This window comes from Phalacrocorax carbo, chromosome 6, assembly GCF_963921805.1.
Source record: "Phalacrocorax carbo chromosome 6, bPhaCar2.1, whole genome shotgun sequence".
In the NCBI taxonomy this organism is placed as follows: domain Eukaryota; kingdom Metazoa; phylum Chordata; class Aves; order Suliformes; family Phalacrocoracidae; genus Phalacrocorax; species Phalacrocorax carbo.
In genome coordinates, this window is record NC_087518.1 from 3,696,923 (window position 1) to 3,716,348 (window position 19,426).

Below are 19,426 nucleotides of genomic sequence, written 5' to 3' on the forward strand. Positions count from 1 at the left end.
TGGAAGGTTTCAGTACAAGCTAAACAAACAGTGTTGACATTCTGGTAATTGAAATGTTTCACCAAAGTTTGTTAAACTGCCCTGACACATTTCTTCTCAAATTGATTCAAGCCGAAATACTATTTCACAGTACAATATGTTTTGTATGTTGTATTTGATCAGCAGATTGAGGACTTTTACCGATTAATTGCCTTTATTTTTTTAACTCCCTATTTCTCAGCAGTCACAAGAAGAGAGCATTCTTTTCCCAAATAACAAAAAAAAAGTCTAAAATGTGTTAAAACGTTCCTGGGTCTGGAATCTGACTTTGAACAGTGGAGCAGCAGAAGAGAGGCAGAAGCAGATGGTGGTGGCGAGCGCTCAGGAGGCTGTAGGAGAACGGTCCTGCTCAAGAGACTGACAACCGTGAGCAGATCCAAGCCTTTAGTTAATGAAACCTGCTGGGTCCTTGTGTTTCACATGGGAGCAGGAGAATCCCCTTGTGTTGGAGGCTCTGAAGAGCAGCTGTAAGACCTCAGCAATTACCAGATAATTCCCCCCCCCAACCCCTCGTGTCAGAAGTCTCCAGTCACATCATCTGCTCAGTTTTCTTTGCATAAGGCTGTTGAAAGACAGCTTTTCATTTCGGTGTTCAAACATTCCCCCGTGTTTCCTTCGAGAACTGGCAATAACTTGAGTGCAAAACACCCAAAACAAGTGTGGCTTGGGAGAGAGAATTTACCATGTAGAGCAGCTTTATTTATGGCAGAAAATCAATTACCATCTTTCTCAGAGATGGGGCTGAACTGTGTCTTACAAGCAAGTCTAGCAGCCAACAAGTACTGAGCATCCTTTATTGACCCCTAAACGTACTTCTTGTCCCCAGAAAAGGATTTAAATGATGAATATTTGCTAATTATTGATTATTAATGCAGGGAAAATGCCGTATATGTCTAAAGCATTCTTTCAGCCTACCTCATTTCTCGGTTTTCCCTCCGCTATCCTCATTTAAATTCTAAATGGAGTGAATCACATATGTTTATACACATTCACTACAGTGTTTGGGGATCCTCAACTCATGGTGAGGGAATAGCACCTCTCTCTGGTAAAGCAAAAAGGGCTCCAATCCCCATTTATTAAAATGCTTTAATCAAAAAGAATTTTTAGAAAATAAGTTCTCCATGAGGGTCCTGATCCTGAATCCACTGAAGGCGATAACAAGACATACATTTACGATGAGATCAGTGTCTAGACTTGCAAATTTGCTTTATTTAATATATGAATAGTTCCTTTCTACTCTTTCTTTCCCACTTTTTCTCAGTGGACACATGAAATCATAGAAGTGAGAAGCAAGAAGAAGAAAACTCCCATTGCACGTAGTGAGAATATACGACATACGTGAAAAGAGCTCATATCTGCGTCAAACTCCACAGGGTGGGACTTCAGAGCATGAAGCTTGTTATTTTCCTTTGTTGCATTTCATTTCTACCTTGAGCTAAAATCCACAGCACATGCCAGGAAAAAGGCGTGCATTTAGCAAAGGGCAAACAAAATCCTTTCAAACAGTTGCCCATTGGACAAGCGGTATTGCTCCCAAAAGCCCATTTCTCAAGACTTTGATCCAAAGAAGGAGGTTAATTGCCCAAAAGGAAACCTGAAGCTGTGCTGTTAGATGATCCAGAGAAGCTGATCAGGGGATCACGTGGAGAGCGAGCAGGGGAAAGCAGCTAGGATGAGCCAACTGTGGAATTTCTTTTCGATTCCTGCAGCTGATAACGTTGAAGTCCCTCTCTGAGGTGGGCAGCAGCATGAACCAAAGAAAAATCCCACTACTCAGGGGGTGTGCCATATGAATGAGGGTTGAATTTAGCTATTTCTGAAAATTTTGAAGTAGAATACTCAGTGCAGAGGGGACATTAAGACTGGGAACTGCAAGCAGACCTGGTACAGGTACATTCAGGCTTTGTTTTACCATCTAGTGTAAAAATGTATTGATTTGGGAATTTTTTTGTAGGATTTAAGTGTATGCTTCAGATGCAATAAAGTATTCTACATAAATCAGAGCATACAAGCTGTTGAAGATCTGGGCAATGACATGTTTAAGCTGCAGAGAGGATGGGAGAGACAAGTGGGGCTGGAGGAAATTGTCTGTGCTCTGAAAAGGAGTCTGAGGGCTGAGGACCTTCACTGCAGGACGTTGACAAGAGATCCAGAAGATTACGTTTCAGACTCAGGAAATGTGAAGATGTTTTTGAAATAGCAGGGACCCAAATACTGCAGCTTGGTAAACTTTAAAAGGCTTGATAAAAAAAAAAATCAGAAGAAATCAAATTAAAAAAAAGATCATGGTGCTTTTATTAACATGGATGGCCTATTAATTAGCTCTTCCTAGTTAGCACACTCCTCCTTACAGACTTACAAACTAACATTTATATAAAGCAGTGTTGTCTTGTCATATTAAGAGCGCAGATGATCAGGGGGAGCAGTGACCATGCGTGCATGACTATCAGGAATAAACTATTATCACAAGTTAAAAAAAGAAGGTGAAGAAGAACGAACCATCCTTTCCCCTTAGGGTGGAATAGGTCTAGTTGCACTATTTCTGTAACAAAAGATTGAATTTGTGTAAATAATTCTGAAGAACCTATGTGGTTTGACTTATTTAGTAATGTGTCCATCCCAGTTTTGCTGTCAGAACCATAAGGGATTGGTATTTCCTTTTTTTCAGCATTTATAACTCAACCAAATATTAAAAAAAAAAAAGAAAAAAAAGGGTGGTAAAAGAGTCCAGAGAGATTATAAATGCTGCACAATAAAATGGGAGCAGAAATAAGGAAAGCTTTAGTTAAAACAGTTAATCTGTATGTGACGTGTCAGGGTTTAATCATATATATCGAGAAAGGCAGAGCACATTCCTCCTCTTTTTTATGAGCAAAGATACATATGATTTTAGTGCCTTAATTAGCTGTGTACTGTAATTACAGCCATACAAATCCTTATCTCATTTTCTGTTTTCTGTCACAAAGATCTTTGGAAAAATACTGCATAGATGAGTGATTTTCTCCTCTTTAAAACCACGGCATTAGCTATTTTGTCATTTAATAATCAAAAAGCCTCATAAATTCTCCTTTGCACCAGTGGACACACTGGTAATAATGTTTTGCACATGGAGAGTTTAAACACTCTCCCTTTGCCTCAGTGTAAATCCTGCTCCTTTTGTTTACTCCTGCTCAGCAGCTGAAGGCCTTCTGGGATGCTCAGAAATTACAGTGTGCCTATAATTATTGTTAGAAATTAATACAGAAGCACAAGTAAATACTGTATGCAGTATGCAAATATTTTTTAATAAGCAAATCAGATGGGGAATATCAGGGTGCTAGAACCTCAAGATCTAAGCTTAATTCAGCTATTCAAATTGTAAGTTTTAAGCAGCGCTCTCCTTGCTCTTGTTCTCATCAGTGTCAGAAAATCCAGAGATTACCTGTGGCAAACTGTATGCTGAGCTTGTTTTCTACATACTGAAGGGATAGGCTGTGCCTAATCGGAATGAACAGGCATTTTTGTTGAATAGATCATACAATCAAAATGCAAATAAAGATTTGACAGCACACTAGCTAGAAAAAATATCCTTCATCATTAGCTGAGCTGTTAAACAGAAAAAAACCCTGCCATTAGTGAAAGGGAGGGGAAAAATAAATGGAAAGTTTTCTGTGCCCTGTGGCATGGATTGCTTACCCAAATTTCTCTGTTTCATTGTGAGTACCGATGTGAAATAATTCTGAGATTTGCACTTTCTTTCTCATATACCTCTCCGATTTACTTTGCTGTGTATTGGACATTACTGCACTATGAGATGGGGAAATATTTCTGCGTGTCACGGTTTTGGATAACGTTGTTTTAACAAATTATGATTATTTTGTGTCTTATGTGACCCAAACTAACCTCCCTGAGAAACTGGTACTGTGTGCAAAATCTGGTCTTCAATTTCCAGAGCTTTATGAATTACTGATTCTGTTTCCAGTCTTTGAAAATGATCATGTGATAAACAGTGCTGCTGTTACTTTTGCAAACTAAAAGAGATACTGAGAAGGATTACAGTTCTTTGACACTGTTGCCCATTTCATCCATCAGTCTACATTTGTCTATGGAAATACCATCACGGTTGTATACTGCACGTGCAATTCACAACTTACTCAAGTCAGTAAGTCGCTTTTGATTTTAACGCTTTATCATTTACTTGACGTTAGCGTGTAATAATGTAGATGTTTTGTGGCAACTCACAAATAAACTCTTATCCATTACAGACAAAACGTCAGCAAAGCCCTGCCGAAGACCGGGCAACCCAACAGCGGTTGGTGAGGGAGCGTACCAGTACGCTGGTCCAGTGGCTAAATCCTGCCTAAACAGAATAGATGGAGAATATGGAGGCTGATTCTGCTACGGGTTATCGTACAACCTGTACAACTGCGAAGCAATTATGCCACAGCCTGGGGGTATATTCTGCTTCCCTGAAGCCTCCCCTGATGTCTCCTACATGAAGCTGATTCACTCAGGCTTTGCGTGCGGTAGAGTCAGCTCTGATAGCGCTGCAGTGAATTAACTGCTGATGAACACAAACGTATGTATCATACAATTACCCGTGTGCATTCAGTTTGGCTTTGTTCTCAGTCAGCTTTACATCTACAGAACTGTATGGCCACTGCTAAAGACAAATAGGCCTCTGGCATCAAAGTTTTCTGTCGATGAGCTGTCAAAAGCAATGCTAAGTCAGCTGAGTTTCGCTGATACTTAAGTGAGATTAAAACAGACAACAATCCAGCGACTGGTTTATGACGGTACCTTTTGTTCTGGCGCAGAACCTCTGAGCCCCTTCTCCAGTTAATAACTGCTCTGGGAGATGCACTCGGTTTACAGCCAATTGTAACTTCACCTCCAACTTGAACAACAGACTTTTTTTTCACAGGAGTTTTGGAAAAATCCGGTGCTGCAGCTGAAAATAGAGAAGTAAGAAGAAAGAAGAGCAGAACAGTATGCAGTCGACAAGTTACTAAATGAACTTGCTAAATTCTTCTCTTTGAGTTTCATAGTAGGTGAATCCAATAATTGCTTTGGGTTTGAGGTTTCTGCAAAAGTAGATATATCAAACGTGAAAAACATTTAAGTACCAAAGAATGGAATTTATTGAATCTTATTTAAGCTGTTTCTAAACAGTCTACCTGGAAGCTGTCTGCTCTGACAATCTTTCCTTAGGGTTATCTGCAGACTGGGAGGATGGGTCTATCTGTGATGAAAAATGAGGTTCCTGAACAGATCAATGTCAGCAAGATAAACACCTCACTCCTGATCACAGAATGGTTTGGGTTGGAAGGGACCTTACAGACCATCTAGTTCCAACCCCCTGCCATGGGCAGGGACACCTGCCACTAGACCAGGTTGCTCAAAGCCCCATCCAACCTGGCCTTGAGCACTTCCAGGGATGGGGCATCCACGGCTTCTCTGGGCAACCTGTGCCAGTGCCTCACCACCCTCAGAGTGAAGGATTTCTTCCTTATATCTACCCCCTTTCCATTTAAAGCCATTACCCCTTGTCCTATCACTACATGCCCTTGTAACAAGTCCCTCTCCAGCTCTCACATAGGCCCCCCCCGAGGTACTGCAAGGCCGCAATAAGGTCTCCCCGCAGCCTTCCCTTCCCCAGGCTGAACAACCCCAGCTCTCCCAGCCTGGCCTTGCAGCAGAGGGGCTCCAGCCCCCGGAGCATTTCTGTGCCCCCTCTGGCCCCGCTCCCACAGCCCCATGCCCTTTCCATGCTGAGGGTCCCAGAGCTGGAGACAGCGCTGCAGGGGGGCCTCCCCAGAGCAGAGGGGCAGCACCCCCTCCCTCGCCCTGCTGCCCGCGCTGCTGGGGATGCCGCCCAGGGCACGGCTGGCTTCTGGGCTGCGAGCGCACATTGTTGGCTCATGTTGAGCTTCTCATCGACCAGCGCCCCCAGGTCTTTCTCCTCAGGGCTGCTCTCAAATCCATTCCCCACCCAGCCTGTATTTGTGCTTGGGATTGCCCCGACCCATGTGCCCAGCCACATGTACTTGCCTGCAGAATTTAGAATATTTAATTAAAAATACCGTCCTCTGTTCATAAACCAACAAGGTCTTCTGAAAATGTGTTTATTTGCCCAGTAATTTATGTGAAAATTCACTCTTGGAGGAGAAAACACAAGACCTGTACAACAGTCAGGTGCTCTTAATGACTGTGTTTTACTGGTTTCACTAGTATTTGGCTGTGGAACAAACTTTATATTTGGATATCTGTAGCAGAGTACTTTTTAAAATATATGAAAAAATTCAATTTTATGTGCAGCTCTGGTAATCATTAAAAACCTTATTTGGTATATGTTATTTGTTTTTATATACATATTTGCCATATGCTCTCTGTTTATAGTTAAAAATGTTTTTCCCACTTTCTGAAATTGACTTTTAGAAACTGCAGAATAACTATTAATAACTCATAATACTAAGTGAGAAACAGCATTCATTAAAATTGTGTGTATGTGATAAAAAAAGACCACACATGGGATTAGAATTTTCCTCCACACCAGTCATAAAATAAAAAATAAAAAGTAAAAAATAAAACATGACACACGGGTGATGAAGGGCAAGCAGCAGAGAAATACCAACAGACTTGAACTGCCAAGGTGGAATTTAATCTACTCATTCCTTGATTTCAAATTTTTCAAATGAAGGCCCCGTTATACTCAGTACCTGCTCATGCTAGTGGCATTTACTCACCTATCACCCGCAACTCAGCATTGGCATAAATAGTATCGTACTTGTTTTCTGCCACACACTGATAGAGGCCGGAGTCTGACATATTCAGCATAGGTATGATAAGAGTTCCATTTTCTATTTGAATTCTTTCCTGATAAAAGAAAAACAAGCAAAACAAACGTTGACAGAGCCGATGAGTGTACAATCCCAAAGATTTTTGGTATCGCACCGATGCACCTGATCACAATTCAGAAGCAGAAATGTTATTTTCTTGGAAGCAATGTGAACGAATACATCATAAATTAGATGTATACCTTGGCCATACGACAGTGGTTATGTTTCCAGACCTCTTAGCTCTTCAAACTTCTGAAGAACTCCAGGCTCGTGGTGCAGAGTCACTGCCTTGGGCGGGTTTGCCCGGATGCACCAGCTGCGGCATGTGTTTCTCTGCATTGCTGAGCTGTGAATCTGTGGGTATGCTTCACCACGAAGCAGACGCAGAAGCAGCTACCGCAGGGCAGGCCTGGCTGCTCCACACTGGGAGCCTGGAGCATCTTCCATACGGCTCCCGAGAAGCAGCACCTGCAGCCCTGTCTGGGGGCACGGTGAAGCATGGCCCCTCATCTGATTAGATGAATCTGATGATGATAATCTAAGATGATCAGAGAAGCTCCGCGGGAGACAGAGGTGCTCAAATAATGGAAAAATTTCAGATGTCATCAGACCACAAGTCACAGAAAAACGAGCCACTGAAAAAGCTCCACTGAAAGCCAACACTTTTAAATTCCTATTGGAAGCCCACAGGCAGCTGTTCAGATCAGAGGGAGAGCGTGCTCCTCATGGCTTGAATTTCTGTACACACTGAGTTCCTTCAGTGCAATTCTGCTGAAATAGAGGAAACTGCACAGTAGTTAAATTTGGAGCAGAGCTTGGGTTTTGGTGTATTAAAAGGAGTTTTATTTCCTCTCTTTTGGCAAATAGAAAAAAGCCTGTTTTGTGCTACAAGCATAACTTAAAGCTAAATACTCTGTGAATTTACAATTACTAGCCTCCAGAGAGAATAATAGCTCCACTGCAAAGGGTAACACTGAGAAGGAGAAGAGAATATGTTACTCAAAACAGATCAGTGTGGAAGAAACCCACAACAGGGAATATAAATTCCATCACCAAATGGAAATCTGAAACAACAGATATTACTATTATTATTATTATGCTGCTCCTTTAGTCTGGCTCTGCTGCCTCTGAAGCGGTAATGGGAGCATACATTGCTAGAGTATACATTACAGTCTCTGCCGAACAGCTACAAGCATCTAAAATGTATTTGTCAGCTGCTGAACATACATAACTTAACTTGCTCAGTTGCCACAGATAAGCCAGTTGCGTGGCCTGTTGGGGGTGGGATTTCTCTTGCGGTGCTCGCAAAGGGGAGAGTGCCACCTATTGAGCCACGCAGCTCTATTTTCCAATACTCTGGCTCTTCCTTGGAGGTCTCCCAACCAAGATCTGACCCAGACCAACCTTGTTTAGCTTGGAAATTTGATGAGAGCACAGCCTGCGGTTCTATGGCTGGTGTATTGCTGGCTAATTAACAACACTACATCACTTATCCACTGTTAATTTTTTTTGAGGCTCTCGCTGCAGATATCTTTTGCATACTTAGTTTTACCTTCAGGCTGTTTGCTATCCTCCTAATGCATTCTATTTTTACAAACAGCCTTTGAATATAAAACCCCCTTCTGAAGCAACACTCGTGTTTCATACACATGCCGAATTCCCCGCCATTCTCTGCTGGCTCTTTTGAGCTACGCGGACAAAGAGAAGAATAAAGCACACCATGTACACAAGCAGGAATAATGCAGAGATGACCAGCTAGGTGGGTCAGGAGAAAGGTTTGACAAAGAGTAGACAATATCCTCAGAATCAGCCCCCAGGTGGAAAGTGCCTGGAAGGTATTCTTTCTGTGATATTTCCAACAAGCAGGGTGCTGTGACAGACTGAATATTTTATTACACCTCCCTTGTACTTTCACCTCCAAACTATCCATTTTGTCCATTGAGCAATAACATTCAGCATTTTGTTGCCTAAAGTATCCCATTTACAATACACTAAGTACTGTGAAAATGTGGGTTGAAAATGTCTATAGAGTGGTTTATTCTTTTTTATTCAGACTATGGAATTGAAGAGTGACAGATTCTAAATATCACTGTCTTCAAAGAGAGAGAAACTAGATAACCTTGCTTAGGGAGAGGTGACAATGAGAAGAACGATCAGGTTCAGAAAAACCGCAATCCAAGTCAATTCTGGCTAACCTCTGTTTAGGACTAATCCAGCAGAAAATCATATGGAAGACTGGACCCCCCCTCCAATTGCTTCAAATAAGTGCTACTAAGTCAAACAAGTGCTGGTTCTGCAACCCAGCAGGTGCTAATTTGCCCCATATGTTTTGGAAATGATTCCGTATCTGTTCTTGCTAGACAGAAATTAATCACAGTATTATTTTTTTCCCACCAAGTAAGACTGCGTTACAGATGAGCCATGCCATTTTATGCCCGCCAGATGCTGAATAGATGCTTAATAAAAAGGAAAACTTGGCCTCAGCAGAATGCAAATGCAGCAGAGACTCTCTTGCCACAGAAGTCATTCTCCATGAGGTCGCCAACAACTGAAGATTGGAAGATGGATGTGCCAAAGCTTGGCCACCACGGAAGTATAATTATACTGCCTGGAAAGACACAAAGCTGCGTTGTCAAAGAACTGTCTGCATAAGTATCTGGTCAGGTTTCTTAAATGTTTGAGCTCCAGTTGATCCCCCCTCTCCTCCTGCACTCCTACCACTTCAGTTCTTTCCTTTCCACCTGGTCCTTCTTTTTCCTTTGAGTGAGTTTTTTCACTTATTCACCTTTTTCTCATAACTTCATATGGTTTTCTTTAGTCTATTACTCCTCCATGTAATGCCAGGAAAGCATTAACCTCAATATTAGCTGATTTTCAGAGCTGATTAATTCAGTTAAAGGATTAACAGCACAAGAATGGCCGTACTGCACGAGACCAAAGGCCCACCCGGCCTACAGATTAAGAACAGAAACAGAAGAAAAGTGCAAGTTAACAGGCTGATCAGTTTGCAATGCCAGCTCTGAAACACTCTTCCACAGTCAACTGGCATCCAGTTTCCCAAATTACAGATTATGTCTACAAATGTGTTCAATGTTTCTGGACAAAGCTTTCTTTCCCTAACTATAATTGTTATTTTTAAATCCATCCATACCTACTGCCATATCTTGTAGCTATTAGACACTCTGTAAGATAAATCATATGGAGAAATTGGTGTATTTCTTTATATATAAACTGGGCATACCATATATTTTAAGTAAAGATGAGCTCCAAGAACCAAGGCTTTGTGTTACAAAAAGTTTGTGCTGTTACATTTATTTTGATATGTTAACCTTTAATAAAATTTCTGGAAAAAAGGTAACACATTGTAAAATGAATGCCATGACTAAATCATATAAGAAACAAAGATGATGAGCAAGCAAGCAAACCAGATGACAGGAGCCTTACCTCTGACATGAGTGGCTGGCCATTTTTTAGCCAAGTGTAGGAAGGGCTTGGTTTTCCTTTTGCCTTACATTCCCAAAATAAACTGTCATAGAGAGACAGAAAGGCATTCTGGATTTTTTTATCCCATTCCGGGAGTGCTGAAAAGAATACACAAACCATCTTAAGCAGGAGAAAAATTATTTCGCTGGAGGTACGTTGCCATTAATTAATGAACTGAGCGAGGCTAATTAGTATTTGTCCAACACATTATTATCTTGCAAGCGAATTCTGCACAATTCCCTAGCACTAAACTTTGGGACTGACTTGGGAAAATGTTAGAGATCAAGTGGCTAGTGGAGGGGAATTTCAGTTTAGGCATTATTCATTTTTATGACCAAAACTTGCAGAAGCAGTGATTTTAGATACCTGGAATTCTGGGCATGGTCTCTGAAAGCACCGAGACCCCTACTTTCTAAAAACCAGTCCTCCTCTCAAGTATCTGTGTACCAAAAATGAGTCAGCAGGTAACAAAAATAATGGACTGTAAATACTACCCTTCTGTTTTACCCACATACCTGAGACCTTGGGTTCAGACCGTGGGCTCTTTGGTTGTAATTTACAACACAAACACTACACGCAAAGGGATTAGGGCTACTCAGATTAGAACATCACCTTCTGAATACTTGCGGCACGTTAACATAAATTCATTACTGCCTAAAAGCAGAATTTCCAAGAATCCCACACAAGCTCTAAACATCCAGCTGAGTACTCGGGGACTGAGCTGAGCAGGGGTTAGATTGAGGCAGGCTGACATTTCAAATAGTTGTCAGTATACAGGTGAATATGAGACCTAGGGAGAACGACTAGCACCTGCCTAACTTTGGGATAGACCAAAGCCACATGCAAATGAGGTGCTAGGTTGCATCCCTCTGCCTCTAGAATAAGTGGCTGGTGTCTTAACATCCCATGAAAGATTTTTGGCTGGGTTATTGAACCATATTGCTGTAGTCTCCGTATGTATATAAACACACACGCGTAATCCTTACACAAAGCAATTTAATTTTAGGAAGAGAATCATTATCCTGTGAGACTAGCAGAACAAGCTACTAAAAAGCCTCCCTTACAGCATGACCCTGTGGGTACCCCATGACTCTGCCCCTACAAAGCACCTCGAGGTTGTCCACCACTAGATTAATACAATGCCAATGAGTCGCTTCCCAGAATGGGAAAGTGTTTGGGATAGAGCTCACCGTGCTTGAAAGTGATTCTAACTGCATGTCAGTTTTATTGCCCTCAGACCGTAAGGCGTGGGATCGAGGTATCACGCACAAAGCACCAGACAGTGTTCAGGAAAGAAAACCTATTTCCTAGAGACAGGCTGCCTACAGAGCAAAACCACCGCAGCACAGAAATCAAGCAAAAGAAAGTCAATTATGTAGATAATATACCAGTCCACTCCTAAGATGATAAAAAAAAAAAGTCTTGTGCAAAAGCTTCATGAGTGCTGTTTATATATTTCACTATGGACGGCTATTAATTAATTTACAAAGCACATTTAATAAGCACATTGTTTTAGATTGTATTAACTGATCATAATTTTGTAATTGCCTATGCTGTTATCAATCATGTCCAGGTAATCTACTGAACTTAATTTTAATGGAACGGCTTGATTGATGTTCTGCAAAAATTAGTGAGCAATGAGAACAAAAATAACCCCCTAAAAGCAAAGAAATAATTAAATATTCAGAACAGCAGCAGACTGCTCTATTCCTGGCATATATCTTGATATTAGCCATGGCTGCAGGAGATGGGTAGCTTGTCAGCAAAGCCTGCATTTCTTCATTAGAAGAGGTTTACTTAAAAAAAAATAAAACTACTTGCCAAGGTCTTCTCAAGAGATGTTAATTGTAGGCTCAGTCTAGCTTTCTGCAATTTTTTTTCCTCACTCTTACATTTCATTTTTCTTTTCCTTCTCTTTGAAAGATTTATGAGGTAAAGAAAAAGATCTCTCTCCTTATTCATGTCAAAATATGTTGCTTTCCCTGGGTATCAACGGTGGAACTCAAGAGCCTGTAATTCACCTTGGCTACGAGGGACCATCATGTGTGACTTGGATCACAGGAAATTAATGCATGCGGGAAGGGAAAAGGAACGGGAGAGCAGTTTCACCGAAATACTGTCCTCCACTTTCAGACAAGGAGGAAGGAGAGGGAGGCAGTGGAATGAGTTTCCCCTGCTTTGCCCTCGCCTGTTTATGGAGCAATACAGCTCGGCTAGAATAAGAGGTGAAATAATCCCTCGCATGAAGCAAACCCTCATGAATCCTTCCCTGATCTGCATCTGGGGCAGCACAGCTTTGTGCTGCTGTGAGCTATTGAGAGTAAATCTTTTTGCCTGCCCTTAATGTTTCATGTAAATGTACCAGGGATTTCTTTCTGCCTCGTATTAACCTTTACAACTTCATCAAGGCACAGCCCACATTTTCAATCTGAGTTTTAATGCAAAATATCTTTATTTGCTGAGGATGTAATTCAGTGAAGGTCACTGCAGACCTCCAATCATTTTTTAATCCGCTTAACCTGAACTACATTTCGTATCTCCAGTAAGGGGCTAATAGACTTCATCTACAAAATACATCTGAACACCATCATGCTCTGTAAAAAAAAAAAAAAATATGAAGAAATTAATCCATCTGCTTACCATAGACAAATAATTGACCTCTTGCAATGTTTCTTCCCCGAGTGTTTCCCGCAATGCACTCATAAGAGCCTTCATCTTCTTGCTGAACATCTGGGATTTCAAGAACTCCTTTGGTTTTGTTGTGTTCGATTTTCTTTGCCAATGGGTTTCCATCAGACCTCTTCCAGCTAATACTAGGGACAGGACTAAATAATTGTATTTCATTAGAGGAAAAGAGAGAGCGTCTGTTATAGCAGTGAAAAGATAATGTGAAATCTTTTCATAAGAGTAATAACATTTTTAAAAAGAAATTATTTCTGTTTCTAAGCGTGACATACAGAGGTTCATATGACTGAGATTTTATAACCTGTCCGATTTATTTAGGGGCACAATCCAACAGTGAGATGAAGTCCTCAGTCAATTCTATGATTGCTTCTTTGGCCAATTTGGATTTTCCCCACAGTAACTCTTACTTAGGGCTCAGACCTGCAATGCTGTGACACTGCAGGAATGACTTTGGAAGTCCAAATAAACACCATAGAAGCACTGAATTATTGACTGGTTTTCAGAGCAAACAAATTCCCTGTAGCATTAGAGGAACCTAATTTCCTCAGAATAGGAAATATTGGACAAGAATTCAAAGGACCTAAAAATACCAATAAATCTAGGTATGAAAAATGGGAGCCAGGGTAGAGGAGGGCAGGCAGACAGTTGAGCAAGGAAGTGGAAAGCATGAGACATTGAGGCTGAAAGGAGGTAGAGACAAAAAAGAATATTTCTTGTTTCATGTTTTCATAGCTTCTATCATTTTCATTTTTATTTGGATCAATGTATTCTATACAATAAAAAAAATAGTCAAATGTGAAGGCAGCTATAAATACTTCTTGGATTTCTAGTAATATCAGAAACCATACAAGCCTGACTTTCATGATCTATTATGTCACCAAAACACTTTGAAATATTAATAGTCTTGGATTTCACAGTTGCTTTCTGTTTTTGCAAACTAAAGTCAGCTGCTTTTTCTAAGCAGACGAGCAGTTACATTTTGAACAGCTTTTTACAGAGGCTTTGGCTAAATGCTGACTTCTTTTCCACTGGAAGTAACATCAACAGCAAACACTCGGTACTGAACTTGAAAACCTAACTTCCATGGGAGTTGGAAGCACACACTGCCCTTGTCTGCCAGTCCCCAAGGTCCCTGGCCTGCACTGCTGACTTACAACCTATTTATTCCTTTCTAACAGGGGCTGTAACTGCTTACACCTTAAATTATTTAGATCCCTGCTTCAAACCTTTGTTTATTGACCAAAGAAATCAAGTCACAAATACAGAATGGAAGAATTACTTAAGACAGGTAAGTTTAGGCCTAATTTCTACATTTTGAGTCCGTGTGGCTACAATGTTCACAATTTCACCCAAAGCCGGGAGAACCAGGACCCAGGAGAAGTGCGAGTACTCAGCAAATTACACAGATTAAACCATTGGGCAGGTGTTAATAGAGTAACTACAAACATAAAATCCACAGAAACAGACTATGTACAGGACAATTTACAGCTGGGCCACTCTAGCATGCAAAAAAATAACAAGCCCATAAATTTGCTTAGTTCTGCATTTAAGCTTGAAAGATAGGATGGGTGCACTGGAAGTCTGCAAATATTTTCCTCGTGCTGGTGGGAGTTCGGCTGGGCAAGGGAGCCTCCGGGCTGCCCTTTCCCCTCCTCTGTAAAACAGAAAATCACAGTCCCGAGAGCATAAATTTAACTGGGGGATCTCTAAGAGCTGTTTAAGCAGCGTAGTAATTTCTCTAGCTCCCTTACATTTTCCATCATAACTGAGCTGCCTGTGAAAATGGTGTGGAATATTCCAGATTTTGGAATAAACTCTGCACTCGTATGTGTATATATGGGTAACTCGTATATACGTACACACACAATTTATACACACAGAAGTTCTGACTCTTGCACGACTGCTCAAATTCAGCTGAACTATTTACTATGAGAGAGACCGGGACATGTCAGACACCATTAACCAGTGAAAGAGCTGGAAAGAACAACTGAGATTTTGTTCTTCAATTTCCCGTTTTGGTTCAAGACCAAATTCCAAACCTTTTCAGACAACAGAAGCTGCTATCGCCACCTTTATTAATTGCTCTTCACTATGAGACTGAAATCTATCTCAGATGCAAACTTACTAGGAACTTTGGAAGGGCTTGTCTGCTTTTCTCCAATACACTGGTTGGTCTGTTAAAAGGTGCTGTCTCTTCCACAAACTTTGCATGACATTATTCATGCAGAACTCCTGGAAACCAGGTTACTTTTTAATTATTTTGAAAGAAATGCAGCTCTCATGCAGAATAAGTCTGTCCCACAATTCCCTTGCTCTAACCAGGGAAACAACGGGAGGTATTTTGCAGTCTTGGGGTAGATTGATACAGACTGTTGACGACACGAAGGAGAGCATGGCTGGCTTCTAAAATACTATTGCATATTAAACAGTGGGTGAATAGCTACTGCATAACAGAAGCATGCAGTGTGCTGAATGCCAGAAGCATTTAACTACCTACTTTAAAGGCATCTCTTCTGCATTTTTTTTTTTAACAGATTAAAAGAAACTAACCGCCATATGGGAGAAGAAAAACAAAAATTAGATGCATTCATTCATGCTCCACTACCTGAAAATGCTTCATCTAAATATTTCCTATTGTATTAGCCATTTGTTTTCTCTTAGTACTGACTATTCATGAATAAGGAAAGTCTGCGCTGACACCAAGGCCAGAGGCAGGGCTCTGTGGAAAAAGGCCCCTTCTGTCAACTTGTCAAGTCAAGTTTACCAAGGTTTGAGCTGAAGATGCTGTCCTGTTTTCCTTACCCACACCACATACTTATAATGACATCCTTGGGGATGTTTCAGGGCAAACTCGCCTCATTTTTGGCCACACACAAGGGTTTTTGAAATGTGCTCCCTCCGATGTTAACCGTAGCAGGATGGCATGAAAACCTCAGAGTTTGGTTCATCAACTTTGCTGTGTTTAAATGCAGAATTGCAATAAATACTTAACAGCACTTTGTTCTCCTGCCAGGGAGCCTTGCACCGAGTGGCCTAGTTTTATCAGCAGAGGGAATTCATTCATCAGGACAGCAGCTCCTCGTCAGCCTGAGCCACAGGTTACACGAGCAGACTGCGGGAGGATGCATCGCTCAGCCATGGGCCATCAGCCACAGGAAGGACCTTCGTTACCGCAGCAGCTTGAGAAGTTGTGCATTTCTTCGGTGCCTTTGCTGACACCTCATTATCACAGGCTTTCCAGCATTTCAGTTACCGTATTTTGCAGAAGATGGTGGTTTTTTCCTGGTTTCACCTTCTTCTCATGTTAGTTTACATTTTTATAACCAAATTGCTTAACAGCAACGATTACTACAGGCCATATGAAACCTTTCAAGGTAAAAAAGACCCTGATTTTGAATTTAAAATTTACTTCAGTTAAATTGCTTTTTGTAACAAGTTATCTATTTTACAAGTTGATGCTTTAAACGAAACTGTCCTTTAGGTATAACATAAGTGTATACAAAACCTAGTTTAACAAATATAGCCTTATGAATTTGTAGGATTATGTGGCATAATCGTATTCTATTGCAGGCCAGTATCTGATATTGCTACACAGGCAAGTACCTTCCCATGCAGATTTGGGGTGGTCCCGCAATGGGCGAGTCGTCGTCTTCATTTAGTCGCTACCGATAACCAGATTAAAACAGATACTGCTTGCAGCTAAAAAGTTTTGGAATATGTAAAAAAAACAATAAGTACACTTTTCAAATTTATTACGCTTCATAGACAAAGTCTTGCTTTCACCTGAGTAAGAAAACAGTGCATAAATATGACAGTGTCTTTGTGCATAAATCTGTAGTTTATTTGAAACCTTCAGAGTACTAGGAGTACTAATTTAATTTATATACTCCCATACAGGCAGCAGAATCACAAAGCCATAAGTTACTAACTCAGAAAGAAAAGGCGATGGAAAATATTTTTGGTTTGTGACAACTCTTGTCACACTGAACACGAAATTAATTTGTCTGCAGCATTACTGCCCGCACCAAGATGAAGGTTCCACCTTTTTGCAGCAAAGACTCGGCAGCCACATGATGCATTGCATCAACGCCTCATCTTTTGTCCTACGCGTCCGAGGACACTTCACAATAAAATTAAATCTCCAGCTTCGATAACAAAGACCGTGCCCAGTTAAACAAATGAGACAAAGGTGAGGTTTGAAAGCTGCTATCATGTCTGCATCAACTGCTGACACAAGGAAGAACTAGGATCCAAGGGGCACGATAATTAAAGCACTCAGGCTTCTAATCATCCTGATATATTACTCAGGAAACAGCAAAGAGGCAGAGTCTTCTGAAACCTGATATTTCATCTCATTCTCCTGTGGTCACAAGCCACTCACCCTAACTGTGCAAGAAAGGATCTTCCACAGCTGCTTGCTCATCCCTCAAAGTACAAACCTGAAGGTATTAGCTCTATCAGGAATGTGGGCTGGAAAAAGCAAACTGCCACGTGTGGTGGCAGGACTCAGTCATATATATATATGTATATGATTTTAGAGTCCTGTAATTGATCCTTTCACAGCCTCCTACTTAAACTCCTTGAGAATATACTAGAATAGCCATCTAATGAAGAAGTGAAGCCTGGTATTTTTATGTAAGTTTAGTAAAGATTGTTATTTGGAACTCACTTGTAGACGTGTGATTATCTACTCATACTAACAGCCTCTAGAAGAACCCTTCCCTGAATACATTTACAGGAGTATGTGGGGGTCTTCCCATGAAAAAAATCAATATTCTGGGTTGAAAGAAATCCTGTTTTATATTATTCACATATGCTTTTTACAACCTCAGCTGGCAATAGCCCATCTGCAGGGATTCTGAACAGATTATTTCCCTATCTTTGAGAAGAGAATGGAGTAAAACGGAAAACACAGATAGACTTTAATAAATGTATGCACCAGGCTTGGAAACGACTTTGCTTATTTTCATTCCAGAAACTATTCTTATTTGTGCAACAGAAGAGAGTTATTTTGGAAGAAATCTAGAGAAAAGAAGCACAGTAACCCAACTGAATGTAACTCTTTCCATGGTGCTCAATCCCCCCGAAGACATAGTGAACAATACTTTAGATCTGTGGCATGATTAATATAGCTTGATCCAAAACGTGACTTTTAATACTAGCAAAGTATTAAACACTGTCAAAATAATGAATATTAGTGCAGAACACAAAGTTTCATATCTTCTATTAAATTGCCACAGGCTTCAGTATTTGGAATAGTCAAGCTACTATTTCATATTTCGGTTTTCCCTCTTTTAAAGAATGAAGTATAATGTACATTTTTTTGCCTGTTTAGATTCCCCATGCCAATCATCAGATAGTTGCATGCTACTGACATTCCTTTTTGCCCACCTGTATTTCCATCACATTGAGGGCTCATTTACTCTTCAAAAACTTCTCAACTATTCATGGCCTTTGTTCTGCAAAACAGGATTCACAGGCAAGAGCTGGCCCAAAAGCTGTTGTCCATTTGGGACCCATCCCTCCAGACCCTCTTCCCAGGAATAAATACTGACTCTTTGACCCCCTGTGCTGGTTTTGGCTGGGAGAGAGTTTATTTCCGTCTCAGCAGCTAGTGTGGGGCTGTTTTGGATTTGTGCTGAAAAGAGCGTTGATACCCCAGGGGTGTTTCAGTTCCTGCTGAGCAGGGCTTACACGGAGTCACGGCCTTTCCTGCCCCTCACCCCACCCCACCCACGAGGGGCTGGGGGGGCACCAGGGGCCGGGAGGGGCACAGCCAGGACAGTGACCCCAGCTGACCCCGGGGATGTCCCACACCGTATGGCGACATGCTCAGCACATAGAGCTGGGGGAAGGAGGAAGGGGGACATTGAGAGCGATGGTGTTTGTTCTCCCCAGTCACCGTTAGGCGTGATGGAGCCCTGCTGCCCTGGGGATGGCTGAGCACCCCCTGCCCGTGGGAGGGAGGGAGTGAATCCCTTGCTCTGCTTTGCTTGTGCGCGGCTTTTGCTTTTCCTATTGAACGGTCTTTATCTCAGCCCATGACTCTTCTCACTTTTACTCTTCTCATTCTCTCCCCCATCCCACCGGGGGGAGCGAGCGAGGAGCTCTGTGGGACTGAGTTGCCTCCTGGGGTTAAACCACAACACCCCCCCCATATTTATTTTCCTCAAAACAAGCATGACTGGGCTAGAAGACCATTTGTGAGAGTCAGTCACAATATTTTCATATAAAATGCAAAAAGAGAGCTTTGCAACAGAGGTATGTGGAATACACCTACCTCTGGGTGCCCCGCAGCCTGGCTGAAGGAGTATCTAGTTAGGTGGCTTTGAGTTCCCCCAGGTAAAAAGGCATCTTAAAACTCAACCATAAGTCTGGCCTCTGGTACTTGCATTTTAAAT

General features: G+C 41.4%; 1 protein-coding gene across 1 annotated transcript in view; it reads right to left on the bottom strand.

Annotated features, from left to right (window-relative positions):
* Positions 1-19,426, bottom strand: part of LOC135313793 (contactin-6-like) — an 83,880-nt gene that overhangs the window by 34,873 nt on the left and 29,581 nt on the right. Inside the window, exons 5-8 of the mRNA XM_064453442.1 lie at positions 12,981-13,165; positions 10,302-10,438; positions 6,765-6,894; positions 4,819-4,969 (exon numbers count right to left, since the gene is read on the bottom strand). Coding sequence (XP_064309512.1) covers positions 4,819-4,969; positions 6,765-6,894; positions 10,302-10,438; positions 12,981-13,165 — 603 coding nt within the window. The remainder of the gene's footprint in view (positions 1-4,818; positions 4,970-6,764; positions 6,895-10,301; positions 10,439-12,980; positions 13,166-19,426) is intronic.